General features: G+C 28.5%; 1 protein-coding gene across 2 annotated transcripts in view; it reads right to left on the bottom strand.

Annotated features, from left to right (window-relative positions):
* Positions 1 to 200: 200 nt before the first annotated feature.
* LOC111624492 (protein dispatched homolog 1-like) overlaps positions 201 to 27,183 on the bottom strand; it is a 90,713-nt gene continuing 63,730 nt past the window's right edge. Inside the window, exons 1-8 of one of the 2 annotated variants that reach the window (XM_023367340.1) lie at positions 26,258 to 26,454; positions 24,275 to 24,403; positions 21,251 to 21,362; positions 19,563 to 19,686; positions 16,456 to 16,858; positions 13,956 to 14,744; positions 7,020 to 7,218; positions 201 to 2,758 (exon numbers count right to left, since the gene is read on the bottom strand). In XM_023367340.1, the coding sequence (XP_023223108.1) occupies positions 772 to 2,758; positions 7,020 to 7,218; positions 13,956 to 14,744; positions 16,456 to 16,858; positions 19,563 to 19,686; positions 21,251 to 21,258 (3,510 nt within the window). In that variant the 5' untranslated portion in view covers positions 21,259 to 21,362; positions 24,275 to 24,403; positions 26,258 to 26,454 and the 3' untranslated portion in view covers positions 201 to 771. Of the gene's footprint in view, positions 2,759 to 7,019; positions 7,219 to 13,955; positions 14,745 to 16,455; positions 16,859 to 19,562; positions 19,687 to 21,250; positions 21,363 to 24,274; positions 24,404 to 26,257; positions 26,455 to 27,183 lie in introns of those variants that run through there. The other variant, XM_023367341.1, reaches the window with a different exon arrangement.

Here is a 27,183-nt window from a genome sequence, read left to right as displayed (position 1 = left end):
CTCAGTTTTATTATTATTATTATTATTTTAATAAATACAAGTAGTTTCTCCTATTTTATATTTTCATCAAAAATAATATAAAAAAACATGGAATAAACAAATTTCTTACAAATTTCAGTATGATTTGATTCCATAAATCAGTAATGAAGTTTTTTAAAAAAAAGAAGCAAAAATTTTAAAATTTTAATTTTAAAGCACTCTTTTATTGGTAAATCATGATCATTTAAATAAAAATTCACAAACAATTTGTAAAATTATTACAACTATGTCATAAGATGAATTAATGGTCCTATTGAAATTTCATATATAAATTATATTTAAAATCCACGAAATGTAAACTTTTTTATAACTGTTACTACAAAAGAAATCAGATATAAACAATAATGATTAAAGTAAAGAGGGCACTTCATTTTATACAATTGCATGGATGGTCATATAACATTTATGTAATATATTTTACAGAAACACACATGAATACATATTCACTGTTGTTTATTCTTTTGATATCTTATAGTATATACAAAACATTTTTCAGTCTCACAACAATGCAATAAAAATTTTTCTAATCCATATCAATATTTAACACAGCAATAGAAAATTACATATTATCTAGACACCACTTCTTTCTTTGACAGAAATATATGTTCAAATATAAAAAAAAGTGGTATTTGATTTCTACATAATTTTATGCTGTTTACTAAATATGAATTATTCATTTACATATCACAATGTTTTCAGTTTCAATGATGTTATTTCAGTTACTGTAAATGTTTAAACACTTATTTCTCTTTTACACCATAATTCATTAGAGTCGTTTTCCTTGTGTGATGTAATGGATTCTTCGGTGCAGACGATCGTTGATGAGCTTGTTGCTCCCGAAATGTGTCTTATGCATGAATCTGCCTGATTTGCAATATTAACAATTGGCAGACTTATTTTCCTTGTATATTTGTTTGGATAAATATTAAAACTAGGATCTTTGCTTCTAGAAAAAGCTGCTGAAAAACTACCCGATCTTTGTCTATGTTTATTTTTATTTTGTTTCATAAATTCTGCCCATGTTCCTTTAACATTGGTCAGAGGTTCCAGTTCGTGACTTTCGCTGGTTGGAATTGGAACTGGACAACTGGCACTGGAAGTTGATAGCGTGGATTCTGAAAGAGCATATTGAGTTTTTTCTACGGGTGCTGCAGAAGATTTGCAACAATGGACGGTTGGATAATTTAGTTGAAGCTGGCCTTTTCTGGGTCCAGCAAAACTCAAGAGAGATTGGAAAAAAAATGTTGCATACAACCAACTTATTGACATCAACAATACAAGGAATGTTCCTATTTGTTGATATGCTAATATCACAGATGGAAACATAAGTACACCTGCCATAAATGATGTAAATGCTGCCATTGCCACAGGACTTCCCACTCTTGATAGAGAAAATATAACAGATGATTCTCTGTCATCATGGGGTGATAATCTATATGCAATACCATAATGGAGAGTCAAATCAACTGCTAACCCTATAGCAACTGATACAGTAATACTTTCCAAAATGTTGAGTTTCCATCCAAGTAGTACTAAAGATGCAACAGTTACAATAATAATGCATGCTATTGTGATAATGGCATAGATACTAATTAGTAAATTAAGTGTTGTTATTAATAAAGAAATAAATGATACGCCAATAGCAACTCCAATAGCAACGGATGTGCCTCTCGAAAGACTATCTTGTAGATCAAAGAAATCGAGATCACTAATAAACCATCCATTTCTTATTCCTTCGGGTGCAGTTTCCATAACCTTTGAAACCCAAGTGTCTACACTAGTTTTGAATTTATACATATCATTGAATGATACAGAATATGTAAATGCACTGTTTGATTCAACAACTATTGCTTTAATTTCACCAGTCTCTTTTGAAAGACGTGGCAACAGAGCTTCATTTATATATCTCTCTTTTCCACGAAAATTTAACCTCATAGCTTCTTTCACGCATTTTTTGAATACTTCTTCCTTATAAGGAAATTTTGATGTTTTGCAACAAGGAGTCTGATCTCTGTCAGACATGTCAATACATCTCCTTTTCATCCATTTTTTAAAATGCTCAATAAAACAAATTGAGGAACGATAAGGTGAAGGTTGATAAAAACTCTGATTTCTTAATTGCTTGCAGAATGATAGAAACCATCTTTGTGAACTAGGAGCAGCAATATTAAAAGAAGGATCAAACACCAAGTTGCCTTTATCAAATGGATTCAGATAATTACCATTATCAACTGGTAATACTCCCCAAACAATAATTACAGATAACCTATGAAGTAATTGTTCTTTTTCTCTTTCAAATCTAAAAAGATTTTTCAAAGTTAAATCATATTTTTCAAAAGGATGATTATTACTAAATATTTGGAATTCTTTTGAATCTGGAAGACTAAGGCTTGGGTAATAAAAGACTACAATTGCTCCCCCAGCAGCAAGAGAGCCAAATAAAAATAACCAAAAGAATCTTGGTTTAATTATCAAACAAGGAAGAATTTTTTCAAAAAATACTCTCGCTGAATCAGTAAAATTGTAATGCAGTTTCCACATAGTGTTACATATTGATGAACAGCACCAAAACCTTTGAAATTGTGGTAAATAAATACCAAATGGTGGTATACAAAGGCAGCAAGTAGATGAACACCATTTCTCTGCAATTACAATTGAGGCTGGTATCCATGTGATTGTAAAAAGAAAATTGGCAAGGACTGCAGTTCCAGCAAATATGCTAAAAGTAAAAAAAATTATTTAATTNAAAATGTCAAATTTATGCTTGCAAAAAAGGAAAACTTTTTGCGCATAGAAGCAACACCAAAGGCACGAACGGTCGTGGAAAAAGTCATTCCAATATAAATAAAAAAATCCGTCCGATTATCAGGTTTATAAACACATAATCGGATTTTATACAAGACTAGAATAATTACAACTCAATTTCTTTAATTAATTTAATCAAATTTACTCAGTAACTATTAATATAATGTCCCATAAAATTATATTCACCTAGACTAGTTATTCCCAAAATGGGTGCTAGCATCTCCTTGAGAGTGACAGAAGACTCAAGGGGTGCTGAAAAACAAGGGGCACAAAAATTAATTTTGAAACAAAAATATATATACAATACATATATATTTCTTGTATATAGAAGAAATATATACACTAAAAGTGGGGCAATAGCCTGAGAAATTTGGGAAACACTGATCTAGACAGAAATCGATTTTCTAAACGATGACTTAATTATTGAAAGTATTTTTACAGTGACTAAAAATATTGTAACTGAAATTCTCCCATTAATCATGATGAGTTTAACTCAGTTTTATTATTATTATTATTATTTTAATAAATACAAGTAGTTTCTCCTATTTTATATTTTCATCAAAAATAATATAAAAAAACATGGAATAAACAAATTTCTTACAAATTTCAGTAACATTTCCAAAATCCAAAATTAAAAAATTCAATATTCAAATAAGGTGAAATTATTAGTGTTCTAAGTCTAAAAATATTCTGTCTAAAAATATTCTGGGAAAATAAATTATTTCTATGTTATGGCTCATTTTAAAACTGACAAGTTTCATTTCTTCTTCTATCTCATTGTTTAATATTGGGATTATATTTTTTATCCCCCTTTTGCTTAAGTATATTCAAATTAATATGGGTATGTCTTTCAAAGTAATAATCTTATATTTATATATTTGCAACTGTATATGAATTAACTGTATATGAATTGTTAAAATTAACAAATTACCGTATTTACTCGGGTATAACACGATCTTGCATATAAAATGAGATGTGACTTTAGAGATCAAATAAAGAAAATTAGATTTATTAATACAATTCTAATTTTATTTCGTTTAATCACAAAATATTATCAAATGAACGTATTAAGGCAAACAACCATGTTTGTCTTAATATGTGATGAATGGAAAACAAAACCAAAACATTATAGTACACATGACTGAAAAAAGTTTATTTTTAAAGATTCAGAATGTGCTAATATTCATTAAAAATAACAATTTATAAATGTAGTTATTTTATATTAGTTACTCATTGCTAAGTGACCTGTATTTCATTATTGTTTTTATAAATAACGAGAAACTATTTTCTTTAAATGAATGAGATGCATCGCAGTTTTTAATTGATGGATGTAGGATTAAACCAATAAACAAAGTCTTATGTGTTTATTGGTGTGTATCTTAATTTGTTTATAGCGGTACCAACTTACGATAAATAGACTGTAGACATGTAATGACAGCATGAACCATGTATACTGAGTGAATCTACCATTACCTGGTGAGGAGAAACCTTTACACAAGTTATACATGGCTCACAGAAATTATTACAAAAATACAAAGAATCCTTGTTCGCGCATATAGGACAATCTAGATTTTTGAAGCAGTGAAAAATTAATAAAAACCTCATCTTATATGCAAGTAAATACAGTATTCGAAGAAAAATTTGAATTCAAATGTGGTTGCAGTACAAATGTACATTCCAACAAAGAAAATGTTATAACTGATAAAATCAGTAATTTTTTTTTTTTTTTACAAAGACTTAATGGTGGCTAAAAATATTTAGGTTTCTTATCATTTCATAAATATTAACAAATATATCACATTTGTAATGTATAATACTTAATTTTAAGCTAAGCCACAGCATAAAAATAATAGATTTTCTTGAAGAGAATCAAAACTCAAAAGTTACATCTTTAATGAGAGCATGACAAAATTCACTCAATAATATCTATGGTGGGCACATATTCCACTATAAGTTAAATATACTAATTTTGCCAAATAATGTATGGTCAAATTCAGAATGACAAAATTGGATAAGTTAGGATTATATTGCTGCAATAGTGAGAACTTGATTTGTATTTCAGATCTGGGACAATGGGGCAATTTATTAAGAGATAAGTTTTATAAAAACCGTTGCAATAAAGAAATTTATAGTTTGATAAACCATGCTTAAGGAAAAAAACAAATTTTAAATTTCTTTTCATAACATTTTTGATAGCTTATAGCATATATATTTATAATTTGCATGTGTATTTAATAATTGTTCTGATCATATTTTTCAAAACAAACTCTAGTTTTCATAATATTTGTTTCTATTTTTCTATTATTTATCTTCAGGTAATTTTATTTAATAATAAATATATATGTTTCCAAGTATATTTATTATTTGTTTTATAATCATTTAATGTTATAATTTACTTATCATAATATATATATATATATATATAAAATACTACTATTTAAATTACATTTTACATTAAAAAGGCATTAAAAATATAGGGTGTTCTATAACTTAAAAATGAAATAACTTCACTTATCCAGTAACATTCCAATTTAAAATGTTATCAAGTTGAAGCTAGATTGGAAACCTGATGTAGGCTTATGAAATATAACAAAAAAGTTTGTGTTCTTAATAAATGTGTTTGCTGGAAATGTGAGAATGGTGTTGAGATTTTATTTGGATGGTTGAGATGCAAATTTTCTTTAAAAAATAGCTAAAACAATGCTCCTAAAAATGTAAAATCATCACTTTATTGTGTATAAAACACACACAAAACTTGGGAAAAGGATAGAAAATTCGAATCAGTCACTTTTAGAATCTGACCCATCAATTTCATAGTTTACAAACATAAAAGCATTGTACTTGTAACACACAGTGTCATTCTATACTCTCTATGGTCATTCTATTTTGTAGATAGACATGGTCATATTCTACATTCTGCACAATATTTAAGTATCAAAAACATTATAAAATTTTCTAAACAGCAAATTTATAAATAGAAGTAGAAAAATACACAAAATAAGTGGAAAAAGAGGAAGAGTTCAGTGCCCAAATATCCCCTCCAAAAATTGTATACTTAATACAGAACCATCCAGTGATATTTTGAAACAGTAATCTGTGCAAATAACAAAGTCTCAAATGTTCTAAATAAGCAGAGGTGATAGCAATAGCTGCTGCAATGGTAGTGGATGAGATGAGATGAATAATGAATTTAGAGTTGAAATGAATGGTTAATAGCACTAAAATAGCTTCTCTTAACATATGGATTACTTTAAATATTAAAAAAACAAAAAAAGGAATTTAGCAATTGAACAGTGTGTTTTTAGTTATTGATGGATGTACTGTACAATATATATAGGTGTATTATCAATGGATGCACACAGGTTAACTATAATGAATATTTTTACATTTATAAATGATATTTACATTACTCTATTGCATGACACAGCCATATTTGACTTAAGTGTAGCTAACAAAAGGAGCATAAACAAATTCCACTTCTAAATGTGGCATCAAAACATTCAAATATTCCAAAAAAAAAAAAAAAACACTATTACAGGAAGAATTCAACAGATAAATTTACAACTGCTCAAGAATTGCTGTCTGGTAAATGCACTCAATGAAGTTGACTACAATTTAGTGATTTTTCATTTGTAATTTTCTTCAAAACTGAATTTACTGTTATAGGTACAATATTTCCAGAAATAGTTCATATTTTAATATCTTTATTAGAAGAAATCAAAAATTCTCCAGAAATCAATTACAGTATAAAATGTGGTATCATTCATATCTTATTTTTTCACTCAAATTTTACAAATATTTTAGATCTCAAGTTTACAACAAACTTTTCTGTATAATTTAACTTACAGACAAAAATAAAGTTGTATCAATATTTCCTGGAAATATTATCCCATGTTCATAATACTACAGACTTTCATTCATAGAAATTTAAAAATTTATGCAGTTAAAAAAAAATACTTGCCATTATTTTGTTCAAAAATATAGCTATAGTGCTTCCTTATTTTATAATTTTAAATATAAATAAAATAAAATGGTTTATTAAAATTTTTAAAGGTAGCAAATTATTGGAGTGATTGGTAACGCAGAACCTTATACATGATAACTAAATAGATTAATTTATATCTTAGATAACAATATTTTACTTAGTGATAGATAAAACATGATTAATTAATTACCTGAAACAGCGGATTGCAGTAACACTGCTTGTAAAACTTGCAAAAAATGCTACTGCAGTTGTAATACTGGTTACAAATGTTGAGAGACAGGAATGATGAAGTGTATCTCTTACTAATTTTACAAGTGTTCCATTATTTTTTTCTGCTTTGGCACATAACCATACTTTACAATAGATGCATGCATCATCAGCACCTATTCCTAAATTGAAAAATTATACATTATTAATTATATGTATGATAATTTTATTCAAATTGAATTAATCCTTAAAATATTTTTTATTAATATACAATAGAAATGGTCAGACAATTTTTAACTTTAACTAACACTACTTTATATAAAATACAAAATTATGATCTAATCAGAGTGAGGCAGCTTCTATGATAATGTTGTTAGTCTGAAAATAACAATTGATATGTGATCAAATTCATTTCATTAAAGTATTTGACAGTAAAAATTGACTTCTGAAGATTTTTCTTCTTAAACTCGAGTAAAATTTAAGGTAAATTCATAAAAAATAAGCCGCACATCTTTATCTCAACACCGGAGATAATCAGCTTATTTTTATTAAAAAATAAGCTGATTTTATTTCAAGGAAAAATGCAACATTGATGGCATCAACTCTGTTACAGACTATTTGACAGTTGAAAAAGTTTTATTTTAATAAGATGAAAAAACAGCCTCTTAAAAAACATTTTTTTTAAAGTAACAGAAATCAAATTTTTACAGATTTGCCTTAAATTTCATTGGAGTTAGGAAAAAATTATTCTTTAAAGATCTTTTTTCTTAATTGTGAAATTTTATGTTAACTTTACCAGTAATATTACAGCATTTTACTTATCCAAGAATATTTCCTAACTAGATGTAATGTTGTTCTAGAAGACAAATCTAAAATATTTTGTTTTCAACCATTTTCAAAAAAAAGTTTACTTTCCTAAAGTTAAACTCTGTTAAATACAACAGAGGAAAAGTGTGGCGATTGGTCAAAAAACCAATTAAGATTTTTACATTTTTGAACTCAAGGTATGTTGAAATGTTGAGAAATGCAAAAACATTCATTCACTTTTTCTGTAAGTATGGATGTTAGTGTATGTGTGGGAGGGATAATTTTGTTCATTTTGAAGCTTAATAATTCCTATGCTTTCTGTCAAAAATTTCTAATACAGAAACCTCTCCTATGCAAGTTTGTATATTAGGGGGACTGATGCTATTAAATTTTGATGGTTAAAGGTTGAGGGGGTGGGGAAACAAAAGGGGGTTGTATGCCATATCTCAAGTAGGATTGGACATAACGAAAATTTTACTCATTACATTTATAATTTTTTTTATAAAAGCCATCCCTACCCTCAAAATTAAGGTTTTGCCATTTTATAGTAATTAAAAATATAAGTTTGTTTTTAATATGATAACAGATGGCACCACAAAAGTTTTAAATGTTGGTGGAAAAGCTAAGCAACTCATTGCTGGAATTTTTAAGGAGTTACTTTATTATTATTTATTTTATTTATTTATTTATTTTTTAAACAGAACTTTTATTACTTTTCAATAGTTAAATAACTTAAAACAGATTTATTAATGCCATTGTTTCTGGATTTGTATCAACTTATTCAAATAACAAGCCACCAGTAGCAAACATGTGTGTTTTTTTCCCTAAACTTAGCAAAATTTTATTTAAATTTCCACCCTGCTTAACAGGCCATTTTCAGGTGTGGATAGAATGTCCATGTAAGTTAGGAAGGAAAATGGGTCAAAATAAACAAGTAGGAGGGAAGGAACTACTACAGTGGCATTGATGCAAAAGACTAAAAAGGTATTGCCAGGCAGGGAAAAAGCAAAGTATCTCTTCCCTCTGACAATTTAAATATGCAATAAATATATCATTAAAATGTATTACAAAGCAATTTAATTTTATTCATTCAGTTGCATCATACGACAACTTAAAGAAGCTTAAAGAAAAAAACTCTTTTGTTAGTTATATAAGTACTAAAACCATTTAATTTAACATTATTTAAATGAGATATTCTTAATGTTTTCAAAATTTTAAATTAACAGATTTAATTATTTTAAAATAATGATTTTTTAAAAGATTTCAATTTATTCTCTATTACTAAAAGTTGAAATAATAAAGGAAAAATTTCCTAAAGAAAATTGATATATTTGTTTAGAGATTTCAAACTTTTGTCACTACTGCAATATCATTATTCTATTACCAGAAACTATACACTTAATGATATAAATACAGTAAGACCCCACTTAATGCAGGGAATGAGTTCCTAGATGACAAAGTGCTAAACAAAACAGCATTAAACGAGGTCATTTTAACATAGAGTAAAGAGGGAAAGGGAAACACGCGATTCAAAATAAACAAATTTTACTTTAATTTTAAGTTGTTTTTATATAACTACTCACCACACCACACTAACTTAAAAATTAATTGGTTCCGTGTGTGTATTACACACACGGAACCAATTTACGGTGTGGTAACATCAAAAAAATAAACGTTTTCAAACCCCCTTCTGGGCTCTGCATCAGGTTCTAATGGTTTTTAGACGGAAATTTGATTAATGAATGCTGTTCAACTAAGAGTTTGATCTTGAGTTCAAAAGGATTTACAAAAAATTTATGTTGCGCATGTGCAACAGGTCGGCCTGCCCAGATACAATGAGTGGCTAGAGCGTGCTGTGAATCAACTCTTGCCAGGCCATTGACAAAAGCATCTCCTCTTTAAAATTTATGCATGTGGCTGTGATGGAGGATTTAAAGATGTGCATAACCTCTAACCATTTGAGATGTTCATTGGAAGGTGCAGCAAGGAGGAGATTGGCTCAAGTAAAGCCAGCTACTTTGTCTGGGTCTTTTACGTAAGTAGTGAGGGCCATGGAGGTTCTCCCGTGATGAATATCAGCCTGATATTCCTGCATTCTGATGCCCATGGATTATTTAGTAGAGCCTATATATATCAAGTCCCTATTGAATCTATTATCTCTTAAAGTGACAACATAGACTTTAGGTCATCTGCTGGGGTTGAGGATCTTTACCATTAAGTAAGATGTTAAAAATAGTAGGACACCTCCTGAAAGTGAGATGTATCTGGTGCTTCCTGGCAAGCTTTGTGTATATAGATCTTAATAAGGCTTTAGATGCCGCAGTCTTCTACAGAACTGGATCGCATGACCCTACCAGGATGTATGAAGACATTGATCCTGGTTTATGATACACTGAAGTGTGGATGCCTGTGTTTTCTACTCTAATATTTATGTCCAGGAAATAAACTTTGGTAGGGTTGGATTGTTCTATTTCTAGCATCAATTTGTAGGGGTTATTATTAAAAGAATCTACTAAGGCTGTTACATCCAGCACATTTTTCCAAAAAATAATAATGTCATTAATATACCTCCTATATAATTGGATGTTGGGGAGGAATTGAGGGAGGACCTTGTTCTCTAACTGTTGAACAACCATCTCACAGAGGTCCCCTGAAACCGGGCTGCCCATGGGGACCCTTGGCCTTGTGTGTAGACATCGCCATTAAATTGGAACACTAAATTATAACATATCAAATGTGCCATTTCTAGCACCTGGTTATGTAATGTGTGATCCCTGACAATACGAAATAAAATGTCCCTAAGCACACAAAAAGCAGGAGGGAGCTCAATGGAGGGGTAGAGGGACTTAAAGTCCAACACCGTGATGTAACGGGAGGATGTGACCTCTTTCAAGTGTGTTATAAGCTCCACTGGACTAGCGATAGTGTAAGGGTATCTCTCCAATTGTGGAGCGAGAAGGATGTGCACAGCCTTCTCCAACCTCCGTGTAGGCACTCTTGCTTTATCCATAACTGGGCAGAGCTGTTGGCCTGGTTTATGTGTCTTTGCAAATGCAAACAATTTAGGGACATCAGGAGTCAATGGCTAAGTTATCCAGTGCCAGGCATTTAATGAGACTGGTACAGGCGAACCGCTTCACTCTGGAATGTAGCTTATTAATAAAACCTTCGTCCACTCTATCGCAGTGGGTAAGTGATAAGTATTCTTGTAGGCCCCTTTCATAAGTGTCACATTTCACGAGAACCATGGCTTTTGTTTTGTCGGCCCTAATAAGAGTGATGTTGTTTAGTTGCATCCAATGCACTGTACGTCATAGTTTGTCTCTCAGATCCACTATTTCAGATGACTCCTTGGAATTCTTGATTTTAAATGTGGCCATCCAGCGATAGTACTCCTTCTGTGTATCAGATAGACCTCACAAGAGAATTTCCAGATCAGGTATGAGGCCCCTTGTGTCGATCTTCTGAAGAGGTAGTGCAATGGCTGGTCCATATTTGAGAACTTACACAACAAAGCTCGGTGGGTTTAAGTTATCCCACACTATAAATGAGGAGGAGGGTTGTTTGTGACTCCTGGGAACTTGGAAGCATAGAATCCATTGGAACTTCTTGCAATAATGCCTCTTTAGATTGATTCTTAGCCTATCTTAGATGTTAACTATTATGGTGTTCTTTATTCCAGATGGGTCTGGAAATCCTATTTCCACCAGTTTTGTTAATTTAGAATATAGTTGCTTCCTGGGGTAATGAATGGCTCTGTTCAGGCACATGTTCACTTTACCAAGGAAGGGTTTGCTCTCCAAAGGGAGGTGGATCTGGAAAAAAGACATGGAAAAGACACTGTTCTTTTTACAGTCCAACAAGAACTGAAGATGAGCTCTGGTCCTAGTTAGGGCTAAAACTGTTCTATGGTAGATTTTAGCTGGCATTGCTAAACAATAAATAACTACTCACCACACCAACTTAAAAAATTATGCACACGGAACCAATTTACAGTGTGGTAACATCGAAAAAAATGAACGTTTTCAAACCCCTTCTGGGCTCTGTTTTTCAAAAAAGATGTTTTTTGATGTTACCACACTGATATTACCATTCTGTGTGCATAATTTTTTAAGTTGTTTTTATATTAATTTGCTTAATAATATATGTTAAATAACACATAAACATATGCACACAGAAATGTAAAGTTTATTTTTTGTAATGAAGGTCCTGACTTTTCTGAAATTCTTATTTTTTGCAATAAAGTGGTGTAGTTTCATTTCTCATTTTTTTTTCCTTAAGCAAATGTCAGTAGCAGAAGCAAAAGCTTTGCACTCCTTTCAAAATCTAGATCATTTGCTACAATTTGATCAATGATTTTGGCTATTGTTACCAAACTTTTACTAAGGATATCTGTAGAGAAATTTTTTGGGTTCTTCATTTTCAGAATCTCTATTTTCAAGTTCTACATGAATTCCTTGTTCTGCCAGTTCTTGAAGGTCATTGTTGGTAAGGCTCTCACTAGAAACCTGCAGTAACTCCTCAATATCCTGCTCGTCTACATCTCCTAGTCCTGCTGTATCAATTAGGTTGATAATTTAGTCAACCTAATGATACAGTGATAGGTTCTTCTCATTGAGAATTCTTGGATACCTTCAGCAGTAACTTCTTCCACACTTTGTTCATGCATTTCTCAGTTAATTCTTGCCAAGTGAAGTTGATATTACCTATGGCATCCATAATGTTATAGTTTTTCAAAATTGTACAAAACAAACATAGATTTAAGGGAGGTACAGCACTATGATGAATTGCCACCTTTTATTGATTGGTTTGTGTTTGCAAATAACCATATTATATATGAATCAATGAAATGCCACAATAATTTAAATCATTGTAAATTTTGAGCTTTTTTTAGGCTTTGAGCAGACCACATTACATTGAATCAGCATTAAGCGGGGTCTTACTAATTTTATTTTTATATTGGATTATTCGTTCATTCACCAATGAGATTACAAATTGTGTTGTTAATTAAACCAGTGGTTCCGAAACTGTGTGCTGTGGCACCTAGGGGCACTGCAGCCAGGTTGGCCATTATTTAAATGCAGTGATGCAATGACAGCATTTGTGCAATGCATTTTTTGTATGCTGGCTGAAATTGTTGTGACTTGAGATTAGTCTCATTAGAACATTTTTTTAAATAAATACAAGCCTTTTTCTTTTATTCAGAATTAAATTATATTCTTTTTCTGTTAATAGAAAAAAAGAGAAACAATTTGTGTTTCTTTCCACCACTTTTACTTCTGCTTTTGGTTATGAGTTATGATTTATGAGTTAAAATTTGTAGTGAATGAATATTTGACATCTATTCTAAATATATACCAGTAAAAAACTTTGCTTAAAATTGTCACAACACTTTTTATATTGTAGAAAAAGAAAAAAAAACATAAAAACAACAGCATTGGAAATTGATGAACTGTCACAAAATTTTTGAAGTGAACAAAGCCTATGGTTCAAGCAAGCAAGAAGGAAAAGCCTCCTTACTATTAAAATAATTGTATTAAATACATTTTATTATTCTTTTGTTTGTATCATTTAATTACAATACCAACAGACCAATTATTCTTAGACAGAAAGAGTACTAATCTAACCTAGGTTTCCTCTCTAAGTATATTAAATATAATCAATAAGTACTATATACATAAATACTTTATATTGGGATCCACTGCCAGATGACAGAATGTCAAGGAATTCATAAATCACAAAAGTTTGGGAACAAGTGAATTAGACTATAGTATAATAGATTATCTGAAATTTCCTATACTGTATTATTATTAAAAAGTAGAGTAAATTTCTATTTTGAGTAAAAATTCTTAATGTAAAGAAGTAAAATCCCTATTATATATATATATAACAAAAATATCATATAAACAGTGGTGAAATTTGAAAGCTTTGCAGGCAAAATTTTTTGATTTCAAAAAATTAAAAATTTCAAAAAGTATACAAGTTTGTACTATGTAATTTTTTAGATATTCAAATATTACAAATTGTTTTCCTTGTTTCTTATAATTATGTATTTAAAATTGACTAACTTAAATTATTAAATTTAATAGTTATGAAAAAAAAAATTACTTACCTATAGCAATTACTGCTGTAAGTAGATTCATAAAAGGGAAGAATGAAATCTGGTAAACAACTGTATATATAAAATATGCAATACTGAGAGAGAATACTATAGCCATAAATGTCATGAAAGTTACAAAAAATGATGCTGAATACATCCAAAGTAATAGAAATGTTGCTGCTGCTGCTAAACCTACATAGATTGTATCATGTAACAGATAATCATCAAACAAAGTTTGTTTTGATCCTAATTTCATGGCAACAACTTTTGTAACTCCATCTGCCAATGAGATCTTCTCTAGATTTGTATAATAATTCAATGTTGTTGAGCTTCGAGCAATTGGCAAAAACACCATAGTATAAGTTAATTTTGATGTTTTATTGAAGTCAGAATGTTTCGTAAAAAAATTTATATCTGTGAAGTAATGCATAATATTGTAAACAGCATTATACTGTCTGCATTGCTTTGGAGCATCTCTACAAAGTACTGGATTGCTGGTACATTCATGATTTAATTTAACATTATAATAATAAACTGCACATGATTTTAAAAATTCTTTTACATAAGTAACATTTTCCTCTGAGATTTCATGACAAGAGGATAAATTACACAATAATGCCACATAATTAGGAAGCGACCAACTTCTGCAACACGTTCCTTGGGGAGTTTGTTCACATAAATGTTCAAATTCAGAAAAATTACGAAGTTTTTCATCAATCTGACATATAGATCTCAAGGATTCTGCAGTAAACAAATCATCTCCATTAACAGATTGAAAAACAACACGTGAATAATCCCGTTCTGAAATGTAAAAAAAAAAAAAAATCACAGAATTAATTTTTGCAAAATAAATAACATATTATTAAATTAAGAATAATAAAAATATCATGCAATTTGTTAAAATATAAAAAGTTTAGTATTTGAATAAACATTTAAAATGTATCCAAATATACTGAATAAATAAATTACTTTTCATACTGAATAGAAAGCATAGAAACTTCTAACTTAAGAAATAAATTCTAATGAAATTTTTAAAAATAAAAACACACATCAACAATACAATATAAATTTATTTAACAGGAAATATTTTTGCTTTTTTTGCATTTGAAGCATCTTTCCTGAATTACAGAATTTGAATGTTTTAAAAATTAGAAGATTAGAATTTAAATTTTGTTTGAAATGTATTTAAAGTCAGATAAAAATTTAAATGTTTTTTAATAGTTTAATTTTAAGTAAGTAAGTAAATAAAATTTTGTAGTAAATTTGAAAATAAATGTATTGCAAAAATAAAATATCACTTTATGTCTTTCTGAATTTTGGAATTATGTAATAATAATGGTCAAGAGCAGGCCTGGTCAACCCGCGGCCCATCACATTAAATTGTGTGGCCCGCTAAGTGATATTATATATCTATTAAAACTTTTGTTTCCCATTATGTGTATACCAAAACAATTAAATAAATGAAAATTTGCATGTGTCATTGTTATAATGCACAAGTGTGAGTACAAACTCTTCACTAGTAAAAAGTTATGACAATTTCGATGACAGCGAGATTTTTTTCTTAAGAGTTAGAACAAGTTAAAACAATTATGCAGCATTTGTGTCAATACATAAACTAAATGCCATTATACAATTTATAATTAATCATAATGAATATATATTAATTTAAACTAATACATATTCATTATGATTATTATTATTTTATATATATATATATATATAAAAGAAATACTCTTCAAATAATTTGAGGCAAAACTGGTAATTAATATATATTTATGAATTTCCCTTTTCTGTAAGTTAGTTGTCACAATCAAAATTATCTCCCCATTTCCCAGACCACTAAAAGAATAAGAATAGTTTCTATTGGTTACATTAATCTACTCAGTTTGGAAAAATCATAAAATTACCAGTAAGTCAACTTTAGGAATGAATTTATGAAACTTAATGTCTGCTTCAATCTTTTTTCAAGGTTCTATTTTGTGCAGTTAATTATATATAATAAATTTTTAGACTAATTAAATAGTGAATTAAGTACATCTAATAAATATATGTTGTTCGTTTACACAAATTTTGGATGATGCAGTTGATTTAATCATTGAGTAATGCAATAAGTGTAGGTTTTCACCCCATAAATTTAATTCATTTTATTATTTCCAAAAAAAAAAAAATTCTTATTCCTTAAAAAGTTACTTAATTTTTGTAAAAATAAATTAAAAATGTTTATATTAATTGTCAAAAACAAAAGAATTCTGGAAAAAAAGATTGACCCAAATTGAATCAATTTATATATAATAAACAAATGATTTATTAATTTTTTTAGGTAATATGTCACAATTCGTTAATCTAAAATTAAAGAATTTAATTGGAATTAATTAATCATTAAAAATATTTAATGGCCTTTAACAAATTCATATTATCTGCTGCATATAAAAATAAGAATTAACAATATATTCCATCATATATTATTTAATAAACAAAATTAAACAAGACTGAAAATATACAGTATACTAACCAGGATCATTGCAAAAGAACTCATTTTTTCCAGGAATGAACCTGTTCTGATGAGTATGTACTTCTTTCTCTCTTATAATGCCAAAAGTCACTTCACTATCTGTATTGGAATTATCTGCACTCAAAGTATCTTCTTCATTTTCCAGCATTGTCCACTTACTGGTATGATAATTTTGTTTTCCATTTTCTAAGTGATTTTCTGATGTAACATTTATTGTTCTATTATTGAATTCAATTGTAAAGTCTGAAAAACCTTGATGACTTGAATTTCCTATCTTATTATATGAAAAATCATCATCTTTCACAGGATTTGTAGTCAAAGATCCACCCCATGCTGAATGCTTTTCAAGATGTGTCCATGCAGTTGCCCTTTGAGAAAGAATAGTACCTCTTGATTCAAATCCCTAAAAGTAAAAGATTTTAAATTAGAAAGAAAAAAATCATCAAATCTCTTTATTATATCATGATAAACTTTTTAATAGATGTAGACAATAGCCATCAAAATTTTATGAATTTTATTTTATGACTCAATATTACAGTATAATTACTCAAATAGCTACAGTCTATTATGTTTAAAATACAATTTAAGATGACACTAAATATTAACAAAATAATAAAAATAATTTATTAAATTATGTAAACTGATCAATGCAAATTTGTGTTACATAAAGACATTTAATTAATTAGATTTATTCAATGAATGAATTTACTGAGGAAATTTTAAATGTAGCAGAAGAAAGATTTTTTTACAGTTTTAATATAATAGTCTCTGAATATGTCTTTCATCAAACAAATCTTTTTGAATATTTATTTTAAATTAAATTTTATACATATTTCACAATTCATTAAAAAAAGGAAAATATAGATTCAGATAACAGAATATTATAATAAGTCAACTTGCACAGTTAATTTGTTGAAAATTTGTGTATATTGAAAAGCCATGTAAACTCAATGATGCTTAAATATGGTACTTTTGAATAAATACAGGTATTTCTTTAAATATAGTTGCCTTACAGTCCTTAATTCTAATTTGTCACTGATTGTCTACTTGGACACAACTTATTATTAGGACTTTATATTGGTGTTTTTTTGGATATTGACACAAAGATGAGATTTTAATCAGAAAAAACAAAATTTCTTTAATAAAGAATTTTTGTTTTTTCTTGTTTTTTCTGACAATCAATTTCTTGATTAACATGATTAATTAATCCCTCAATGCTATCTTATATATCAAAATTGCATTAATAAAATACATTATCTATGTTAAGTAAAGACAGCTGGTAAAGCCACATTAATTAAAATTTCTGCCATGTATACAACAGGATTGCCTCAATTAATTTCATATGTTAATCAAATCCCACATTAAGCAAGGGACACCTGTATATTCATTTCAAAGGAGGATAATTAAAGCTATCAATAAATAGCATCTGTGTATGAAAAGAAAAAAATTTACTTGCTTTTAAGTTATTTTCTTAAAGTTTTTCTTTCCATCTGTTATGGTTTTCAAAGTGGTACTTAAATTATGACGATGCTAGTTGCAAGTCAAAGTATTACAACTATGTATCTATAAAGCTACACAATTCAAATCCATATAAGTCATCAAATGTTTTCAGAGACTTGAAAATTTTTCATTTTTAGAGTATCTTTTTAAAATAAATTCCAGTTTAGTTACAAACTGAAAAATCATTTTACAGTTTTTAGTTCAGTTGTCAATTATGAAAAAGTTTTGATTTATATAGATAACTACTATTGACAGAAAAACAATCTTTAAAACAGATTTAATTTCTTGAAGATGGATTCTTAACTAATGCTTCTAGTAAAATAGAAGATAATACATACAGTTGACCCCCCTATAATTACGATTCCTATAAAACTACGAAAAAATATACGTATTTTGGAAATGTTGAGTCGGATTAGTGTAGAATCGATTAATTTTATGGAAGAAAACCTTTCAATCAGCCATAGTCCGTAAACTTACACGTGTTGGGCTGTGATTGGAACGACTTGTAAGAAATCGGATTCCTAATAAATTGGAATGTATCTATATCTTATAGGGGGGTCGACTGTATTTTTCACATTTTTAGTGATTAATTATAAAAAAATTGTTATTAATTATTTTTACATTTATTGTATTTTATTGGTTTATGGAACATTTTACATTATAAAAATAAATAATTCAAATAACTAAAAATCTCTCTTGATTTCTTAATTTGAGCTTCATACTAACATTAATTACATTTGAATATCTCTATTTATTTATTGTTTTCTTTTATTTAATCAATTTTGAAAACTACAATCATAATAAAAATTACCAGAAGATAAAATCAATTAAGTCATAATTCCCTGCAGAAAAAAGTAAAAACAAGTAAAAAAAAAAATGCTCTCAACATTTACTTTATCATCACAGTAAACATATTATTAAAAAGAATTGAGAGAATGTTGAAGGTCAAAGAAAAATTTCAGCTAACAAACTTAAGTTCCAAATTTTCAAAAATATTAATGGCTACTGTAGTATACAAAGATGTAAAGCTTTTTATATTTTATGTTTGAAAAAATTAAAGATATAATTAGGGGTTAATTTGGTGTTGATTGGCTGTGATGACCTCTTTCTAACCTGTTTTACATATTTCTTATTTTCATATTTTCCAGGTAGATACATTTAATAATTGTTTTATTTCTTTAATTTTTATTTGTTAGTTTTATTTTATTATTTTAAATTCTGTTTATTTCTGATGTTTTGGCATCAGGTCATCACAGTTTGCTTACTACTTAATTGTGTATATTTTGGAATAATATGTACTAATTATCATGTATGGGATTTTGTATTATGTTTTTGTAATTATATTTTCTTGTACCGGGTATTTTATTTATGTACTGTAGTTGTATTATGCAGAGGAAGTTGTGTATATGTTATGATTATTGTTGTATTATGTATTGGTTTTTGCATATAAGCATTTGGATTTTGTATAGAGATTACCTTTTTACTGTATTTGTTTGTTATGGGACAATGTTTGTTTGGTATTTTCCTTTTTTGTTTCGTGTACAAAGGGTATTTGTACCTTGTACTAAAATAAATAAATAAAGATAAAATTTATATTTTTCACTCACTTGAATAGGCTCTTCAAAAGTAGGTAAATCAGTAACTTTCAATGAAATAATAACACAAGTCAGTGCAATGGCAAGCACAAACAATATTATTAGACTTGGATAATTTGCTACTTGACGTGCATACCTTAAATATTTTTAAGTAAAAAAAAATATGATTTTTAAAATAATAATTGTAAATTTATAAAATTCTAATGATAATAATTAAATATTTTATTATAAAAATAAAAACAAACTTTATGTACTGAGAGTTGATATGGTATATTGTCTCTCTCATTACATAAACTTGAATTAATAATTAAAATCAATTTTGTAAACTACAGTAATATTGTTTATATATTTTTCAGTTAAATTTGAAATTAAATAATGGAACTTACAAATAAAATTAGAAATATGATTATACTAGGTGATCAGACAATAGCAGAACTCATGAGAAAATGTGCCTGGAGTTTAATGACTTTGCAAGTTAGATTTAGTTAAGCATCAGTCAGCCATGTTCTGCTACACATCACAAAATAATAATAATAATAATCTTGAGCATTTAGCTATTACAGACTCAATGGATAATACTTGAAACCCTAAATAAATTAATAATAAGCTTACGAACAATTCTTACTTTAATACAAAAAATTTGATTATTTTCATAGCTATATGAATAGAATCATGAGACAATCAAGTCTCAAAATAAACATCTTAGAAATTTCAGAAAACTTGCTTTCAATTACACTTGAATGTCTCAATCTTTCTTCAGATGACTGTTTCTTATATATAGATCCTGTATACTGTGATTCAAAGTTTCTAAACAGAAATCTTTATAAGAACAAACAATTCCAGACATTTTTGAATTAATCATTACCTTACTTTTCAATAACTTGTCATCTTTATACAAAAATAAAATTTTCTTATATGAAAATCCTCTTTTGTAGTGTAAGACATTTCCTATTATCACAACATTTAATTTAATTAAAAACAATGAACTAAGACTATACTTGTAAATTAGTGATATGTGACAAATCAGCAAGGAAGCATCACCACAAATGCCACACACAACTCCTCATGAGAATCCCTTTTGTTTGATCACGTGAGATGCACAGGTACATGACAATTATTTGTAATTTTTATGAAATGAAAATCAAATTATATAATATTGCAAAAAAAAAAAATATTAAAAAGAAATATTCATAATAATACTATGTTATGAATGGTATAATTATAAGAAATTATTTTAATTAAATATAATTTTCAAATAAATTTTTAATATAATGCGACAAATTGACATATAATTTAATTAATTTAATTATATCCAAAAACTTGAGAGATATGCTTCATATTTTCTATTTAAATCAAATAGTAATACAAGCAACAAGCACAGATTATATAAATATACATAGAAAAACAATCAAAATGAACAAATACATTAATATCTCATAAAATATCCTAAATACAATTTACTTGAAATGTTCAAAAATTTAATATTATATTTAATCATTTAAAATATGAACATTAAGAGTAAAGTAAAAAAACAATATATTAGATCAGAGATAATTTTCAATATTCATGATTTTATATGAAAATAAATGTTAAAATAGCAATATACTAAATCATGAATCTTTTTAAGTTTACAAGATTAACAGAATTTAAAGTTTCTAAACAAAAATCTGAAACTTTTGTAATTTATGAAACTTACTCACCACTGCATTGTTCAATTTTAGTCACCAAATCATTATTATTATTTGAATAATTAGATATTTCCATCCTGTTAATATTCTGTATCCTTTCAGTCTAAGTTTACACATCATTATTCTGAAATTTAATGTATTGAATTTTGACATTAATGTAAATTCTTTAAATACTTAAGCAATAAATAATAAAAATATTAGCACTAATTAAAACATTCAATATTAATAACATTAACTAAATGATTGCTGGATTAATTCTACATTATATATTGCAGAATTAAATAACTTATTATAATAATTTGATAATAAAATAACATTACTTAAATTTTCCTATTATTAATAAACGGTATCCTTTTTAAATTATATTAGAGATAACTGGATTCATTAGTATATTATCAATATTAACTAAATTATAAAAATTATACTATTTAGTTAATATGCTAATAATAATAATAATAATTAATAATAAAATGACTTCATTACTTGATTTTAGTTGAAATATAAGATTGTTTTTAATGTTTTAAAAAGATTAGAAAAGTTCTTTTAAATTCTGAACATAATATATGAAAAGCTTGCATACAGACAAATTATTATAGATCATTCTACTATACTAAAAGTACATACTGTTATCAGTCTTAGAAAACAACATACAAAATATACTACACTTGTCAAAAATGAAATTGCAACACCTTGAAGGAATTGCCACATGCAAATTGTATACAGTTGTAGAAGTGACAGAGATATGCAAATGATTAAGTTTGCATATGCATCAGGTCATGTTGTACCTAGTTTCGGGCTATAACAACCAGCAGTCAACTGAAACCATAAATGCTATCAGTGACAGTTCACAGTAGAAAACTGTTGAAGAAGCATAGAAAATGCCTTGGAGATTTAATTGGAGCTAAATATGACCAATTAACTGCTGGGGAATGAGACCATATCCTACAGCTGAGTGACATTGGTTTGTCAATGCATGCAGTTGCCACACATATTGGGAATTACATAAGTACCATCCAGTGATGTGTGATATGATGGATGCAAGCACATCTGGAAACATACTGAAGAGAGAGTGGATCACACTGGCACATGACAGAGTATACAGACTGGCAGATTCTCTAAAAGGCCCATCGGGACCAGTTCACCATGGCACATGAATCTGAAGCCACCTGTTGCCATCATTGGGTACATCTGTGTCCATCCAACCATTCACAACAGGTTGCATGAAGTCAGGTTACACACATAGCAGCCAAGGTGCCATTAAATGTTTGACACAGAGCTGCATGCCTAGTATGGTGTTGTCATCATCACAACTGAACAGCATTAGGTATTGTTTACAGATGAATCTCACTTCTGTCTGTGGACAGGTGTGGGAATATCCTGAGGAATACTACGTGACAGTCCTTTTCATCAAGCATCACACCATCCACATTGGGAGTCATGGTTTGGGGAAGCATCATGTTCAATCAGCAGACAGCCCTTGTGCACATTTCTGGTACTCTGACAGTGAACCCATACATCACATGAATTATGAGGCCTGTCATTACACTGGTGCAGGCTGCACCCAACATGGTATTCCAGCAAGACAATGTCTGACTGCACTCTCACCAGCTTGAATGGAATTCACATCCTTTCCTGGCTGGTAACCTCACCGGATCTCTCTCCCATCAAACACCTGTAGGATCTTGTCTATCATGAGATGACAAGGATCACTGCCACATACTGTAGATGGCATGCATGCCACAGTGGACAAGTTTTAGCAAGGTATATCTCAGACAACCATTAATTGCCTCATTGATAGTATGCCTCACTGTACAGCAGTCTGCATAGCTGCCTGTGGGGCCATATGCTTAAAACAGCATGCTTTAATGGAATTTCTAATGGCAAAAAATGTTCCATCTTATGACCCAGAGACTAAATGCCAGTCCATAGAGTACAGGCATACAACCTCCCTTTGTCCCAAGAAGTTCAAGACTCGGCCTTCAGCTAGCAAAGCTATGGTCACCACCTTTTGGGACTATGATGGATGGTGTTGTGCTGGTTGAATTTCTGGAATGTGGTGCAACTGTCAACTCAGCACACTACATACAGACATTGAAGAAATTGCATGCACATCTGCATAGAGTTGAGTTCGTCTGCAGAAAAAATGCAATCATCAAACACAACTATGCTCGGCCTCACAAGATGGGTGACAACTGCTACATTGGAGAAGCTGTAGTTCCAGAATGTTTTGCCTCACCCACCTTATAGACCAGACCTAGCGCCATGTGACTTCCGAGTTTTCCCAAAGCTAAAGGAATATCTGAAGGCCTTGGTATCACCAAGGGCTGGCCTCATTCTTATCTGACAGCATGCAGAAACTAGTGCACTGATGGTAGGAGTGCATCACTCCTGGTCAGGACTATATAGAAAAATAAAATACTCCTCAAAAATAAGACATTTCAAACTTTCTTTTGAATGTAACATCTTTCACTTTCATCAATTAATAAATGAGTTACAGCCCAGGAGGCAAAACTTATTGAACAATCCTCGTACATTATAACATTTTAATACATCTTGTACATTGTAAGTTCATTATTAATAAATATAGGTTTTGAAAACACATTCAATTAAACAAACTTTTTAGCAATAGTGAAAATTACTTCCCTGAATCATTCCATAAACTTGAGAGCATACTGCACTAAGTTTTACTAGTTTAACACAAAGTGTAATTAAAAAAGTAAATTTTCTGTTATAAATTTACAATTTATTTTGCTATTTTTAAACAATTATTGTTTACAATGTTTGTGGTTCTAAATGTTTATTTTCAAATTTATTAACAAATCAAAGGCTGGATTTCAAAAATAGATTTAAAATCTATTTTCATTTTAGACTAAAGAATTCTTGTTTGCTCTAAAAATGAGGATGCTTTCAATACAATTTTTTAACTTAATGTTATTGTGTCATCAAATATGTGTAATTATTAACTTTAAAAGATGAAAAATTAATAAAAAAAATATGATCTATTATTATTATTATTATTAAAATATTAATACTTACTATATCAAAAATATTCAGATGAAACCAAAATTTTCTTACACATATTTTAAATTGTAAAATATAATTTATGATTGAATTGAGCAGCCATTTTTGTTGATTCTGGTTTACATCATCATAACAAATAAACAACTGAAATAAATTAAGAAAATTTATATAGATGTAATTATAATCTCCTTATTTTAATATTTTACTTTAAAAATAATAAATAGATTTAAACAACAGTTATTAATGCAAATAATTATACAAATATACTTTTGAATTTTATAATAGCTCAGTTCAATTTTAATTTGATAATTTTTTTCATTAATACTTTTTATCTATTGTTTTATACATAACATCATATTCATTATTTTAAACATTAAATATTTTTAAATCAATTTTTCCATAAAATACCTTAAATAATAAACATATGCTAAGATATATTAATATTTTACTACATTTAAAAATTTTCAGTCAGAGAAATCATAAATAATTCATTATCAACTATTTAATGAAATCAGAGCAAATTACTCTACCAAATATTTTCAAAAATGACAATAAAGTAAAAACTGTTTGTAAACATTTCAAAATAAAGTAACAATAAGATAAAAATGCTATTGTACAGCAGTTTAATAATATTTTTGACAAAAGAGAGCAAATAAAATGAAAAGCAGTGTTAATACATTAAATAAAATTGAAAAAATTTATCCATAGAAGTAGAGAAAAATTAATTTTTAATTGACTTAATATTAAAAATATAATTTTGTCTTTGTCTTCTTTTTTTTACTTTACTTTTTTGTAAAATTTGAACACAATTTTAAAGAATAAAAGACTAATATAAAAATTTTAAAACCAAATGAAATTTATTATTCAGCTTGAAAAAAGTAAAAAATTTCATTATAATAAATATTTTAATTCATTATAATGCAATTTATGTCTTGAATAAAACTTGTAACATCTTTACAAATTTATCTAATTTAGCAAAAAATCATAAAATATTATGTTTAATATTTAATGACTTTATATACAAACGATCTCAATAAAGCTATTTTCAAAAGAACACTCAAATAAAGAAAACTATTGAAGCATTAATTACAATTATATTAAACTGTTTAAAAATCAACACACTTTTTTTTATTTAGAAATATATATATTTGCATTTTAAAATATTCATCTGATAAAAGCAACACCACTACAGTGCAATAATGAAAATGCATTTTGTGACCCAGAAGTAGACCTATTTCGGGGAACCATTATCTCGCAACAGCTCATGTGAAGAGACAAGGTTCCTTTAACTTTTTTGTTCCTATGGGAACTGTCTACAGTTCTGGTAAGTTCGCAACTGTCTCATTCAGAGATGTAATCGTACCAAAAAAATCTATATATCATTATCTATACCAAGATACATAAATTTTTGAATCACAATCCGATAACCACTCAAATATTTGATGGCTTCGAGGGACCCAGGATTGAATCCGGATGGTTCGAAAAAGCCCTGTGAATTTTTCGGGCAGCGATCCATCCGGATACGTCGGGCCCCGACCCTCACCACCCAACCGAACCTATAATGGGCTTGCTAAGAGTGGAGAGTTTAAAGTAAAAGAGTGGTAAAAGTAAAAAAAAATACTACTTGAATATTTTACTGAGTAGAAATTAATAATGTTTATGTATTTTTCCTTATTTTCCTATAAAATCTTATGAAAATAACTTAAAAAATCAAATATTTAAGTCATAAACTTGTTAGAATAGATTTGGACTCTTATCATTTACTATGGTTTAAAATAAATATTTATATTACATAGTGTATGTTATTTTTAGTTAATTTGTATATATATATGCACATATACACAAATTACCTAAAAAGTACTTCTACCGACCATGCATACAACTTAAAATTTCAATATAATAAAATATATAGACTGAAATCAAATGAAATACACGTGAATTTACTAATTTCCCGGGAAAATGAACGATAATACAAAGCATGCAATGCATTCTACTTACTCTTACTAATGAATTCTACTTATTTAAACATTTCGATAAAAAAAATTCTTAATACAAGTGTAAATTTCATATATAAAATTAAAATATGCATCTATATTAATCATCGTTGATTCTACTTCCAAAGACACGATTATTATCACAGAAGAGAAGTCGATCCGATTCCCGATTTCAGGGAAGCGCCATCTTGATAAAATGAAAACAATTATTTCTTCTTCTTCGCGTTTAAATATTCAAATTTAATTATTATAATTATTACTTTATAGAAAATTGATATTTATTATTATTATTCTGATACTTTTAGGAAATAATATTTATATTTTCTTAAAATATTTGATTACTAATGTAACGTAATTTTTGAATTTTTTTTAACTCTCTGCCCTGTGGGCACTAAGATGACCTATTTTATCAAGTCCATTATGGGTTCGGCCAAGTCTACAATGGGGCGGCCGGGTGACCCCGACATATCTGAACGGACCATTCCCGAAAAATTCCTGGGGATTTTTCGAGCCGTCCGAATTCGATTCCGGGTTCTCCAGAGCGGTAGGCTGTCATCTTGACCGCTCGACCATCCGACCGTCAATAATTTTTGGGATTTAATATTGGGTCCCTCACCACCCGGCCGCCTCATTTTGGGCCTGATCGAAACCATAATGGACTTACTAAAAAAATGTCCTCTTAGTAAACGCAGGAGTGGAAAGAGTTTTAAAAAATAAGAATTCAATTAAACGCCTAATAATTCGTCCTTAGTAGGTTTTATACTTTTAATTTTTAAAACTTTTTTCTCCTAGGAGATATTAATGAACGATGATGATCAGACTACCCGAATTAGACGGGGCAGTTCCGCTTTTTAATACACTATCCCGATTTTTAAACTGTTTGAAAAATGTGTCGCATACAATAATTCGTAAATGTTCATTGGTTGTTTG

This window comes from Centruroides sculpturatus, unplaced genomic scaffold (assembly GCF_000671375.1).
Source record: "Centruroides sculpturatus isolate CEXI.00-Female unplaced genomic scaffold, Cexi_2.0 scaffold336, whole genome shotgun sequence".
NCBI lineage: Eukaryota > Metazoa > Arthropoda > Arachnida > Scorpiones > Buthidae > Centruroides > Centruroides sculpturatus.
Note: the sequence above shows the minus strand (reverse complement) of the source record. Positions and strands in the feature narration are given on the sequence as shown.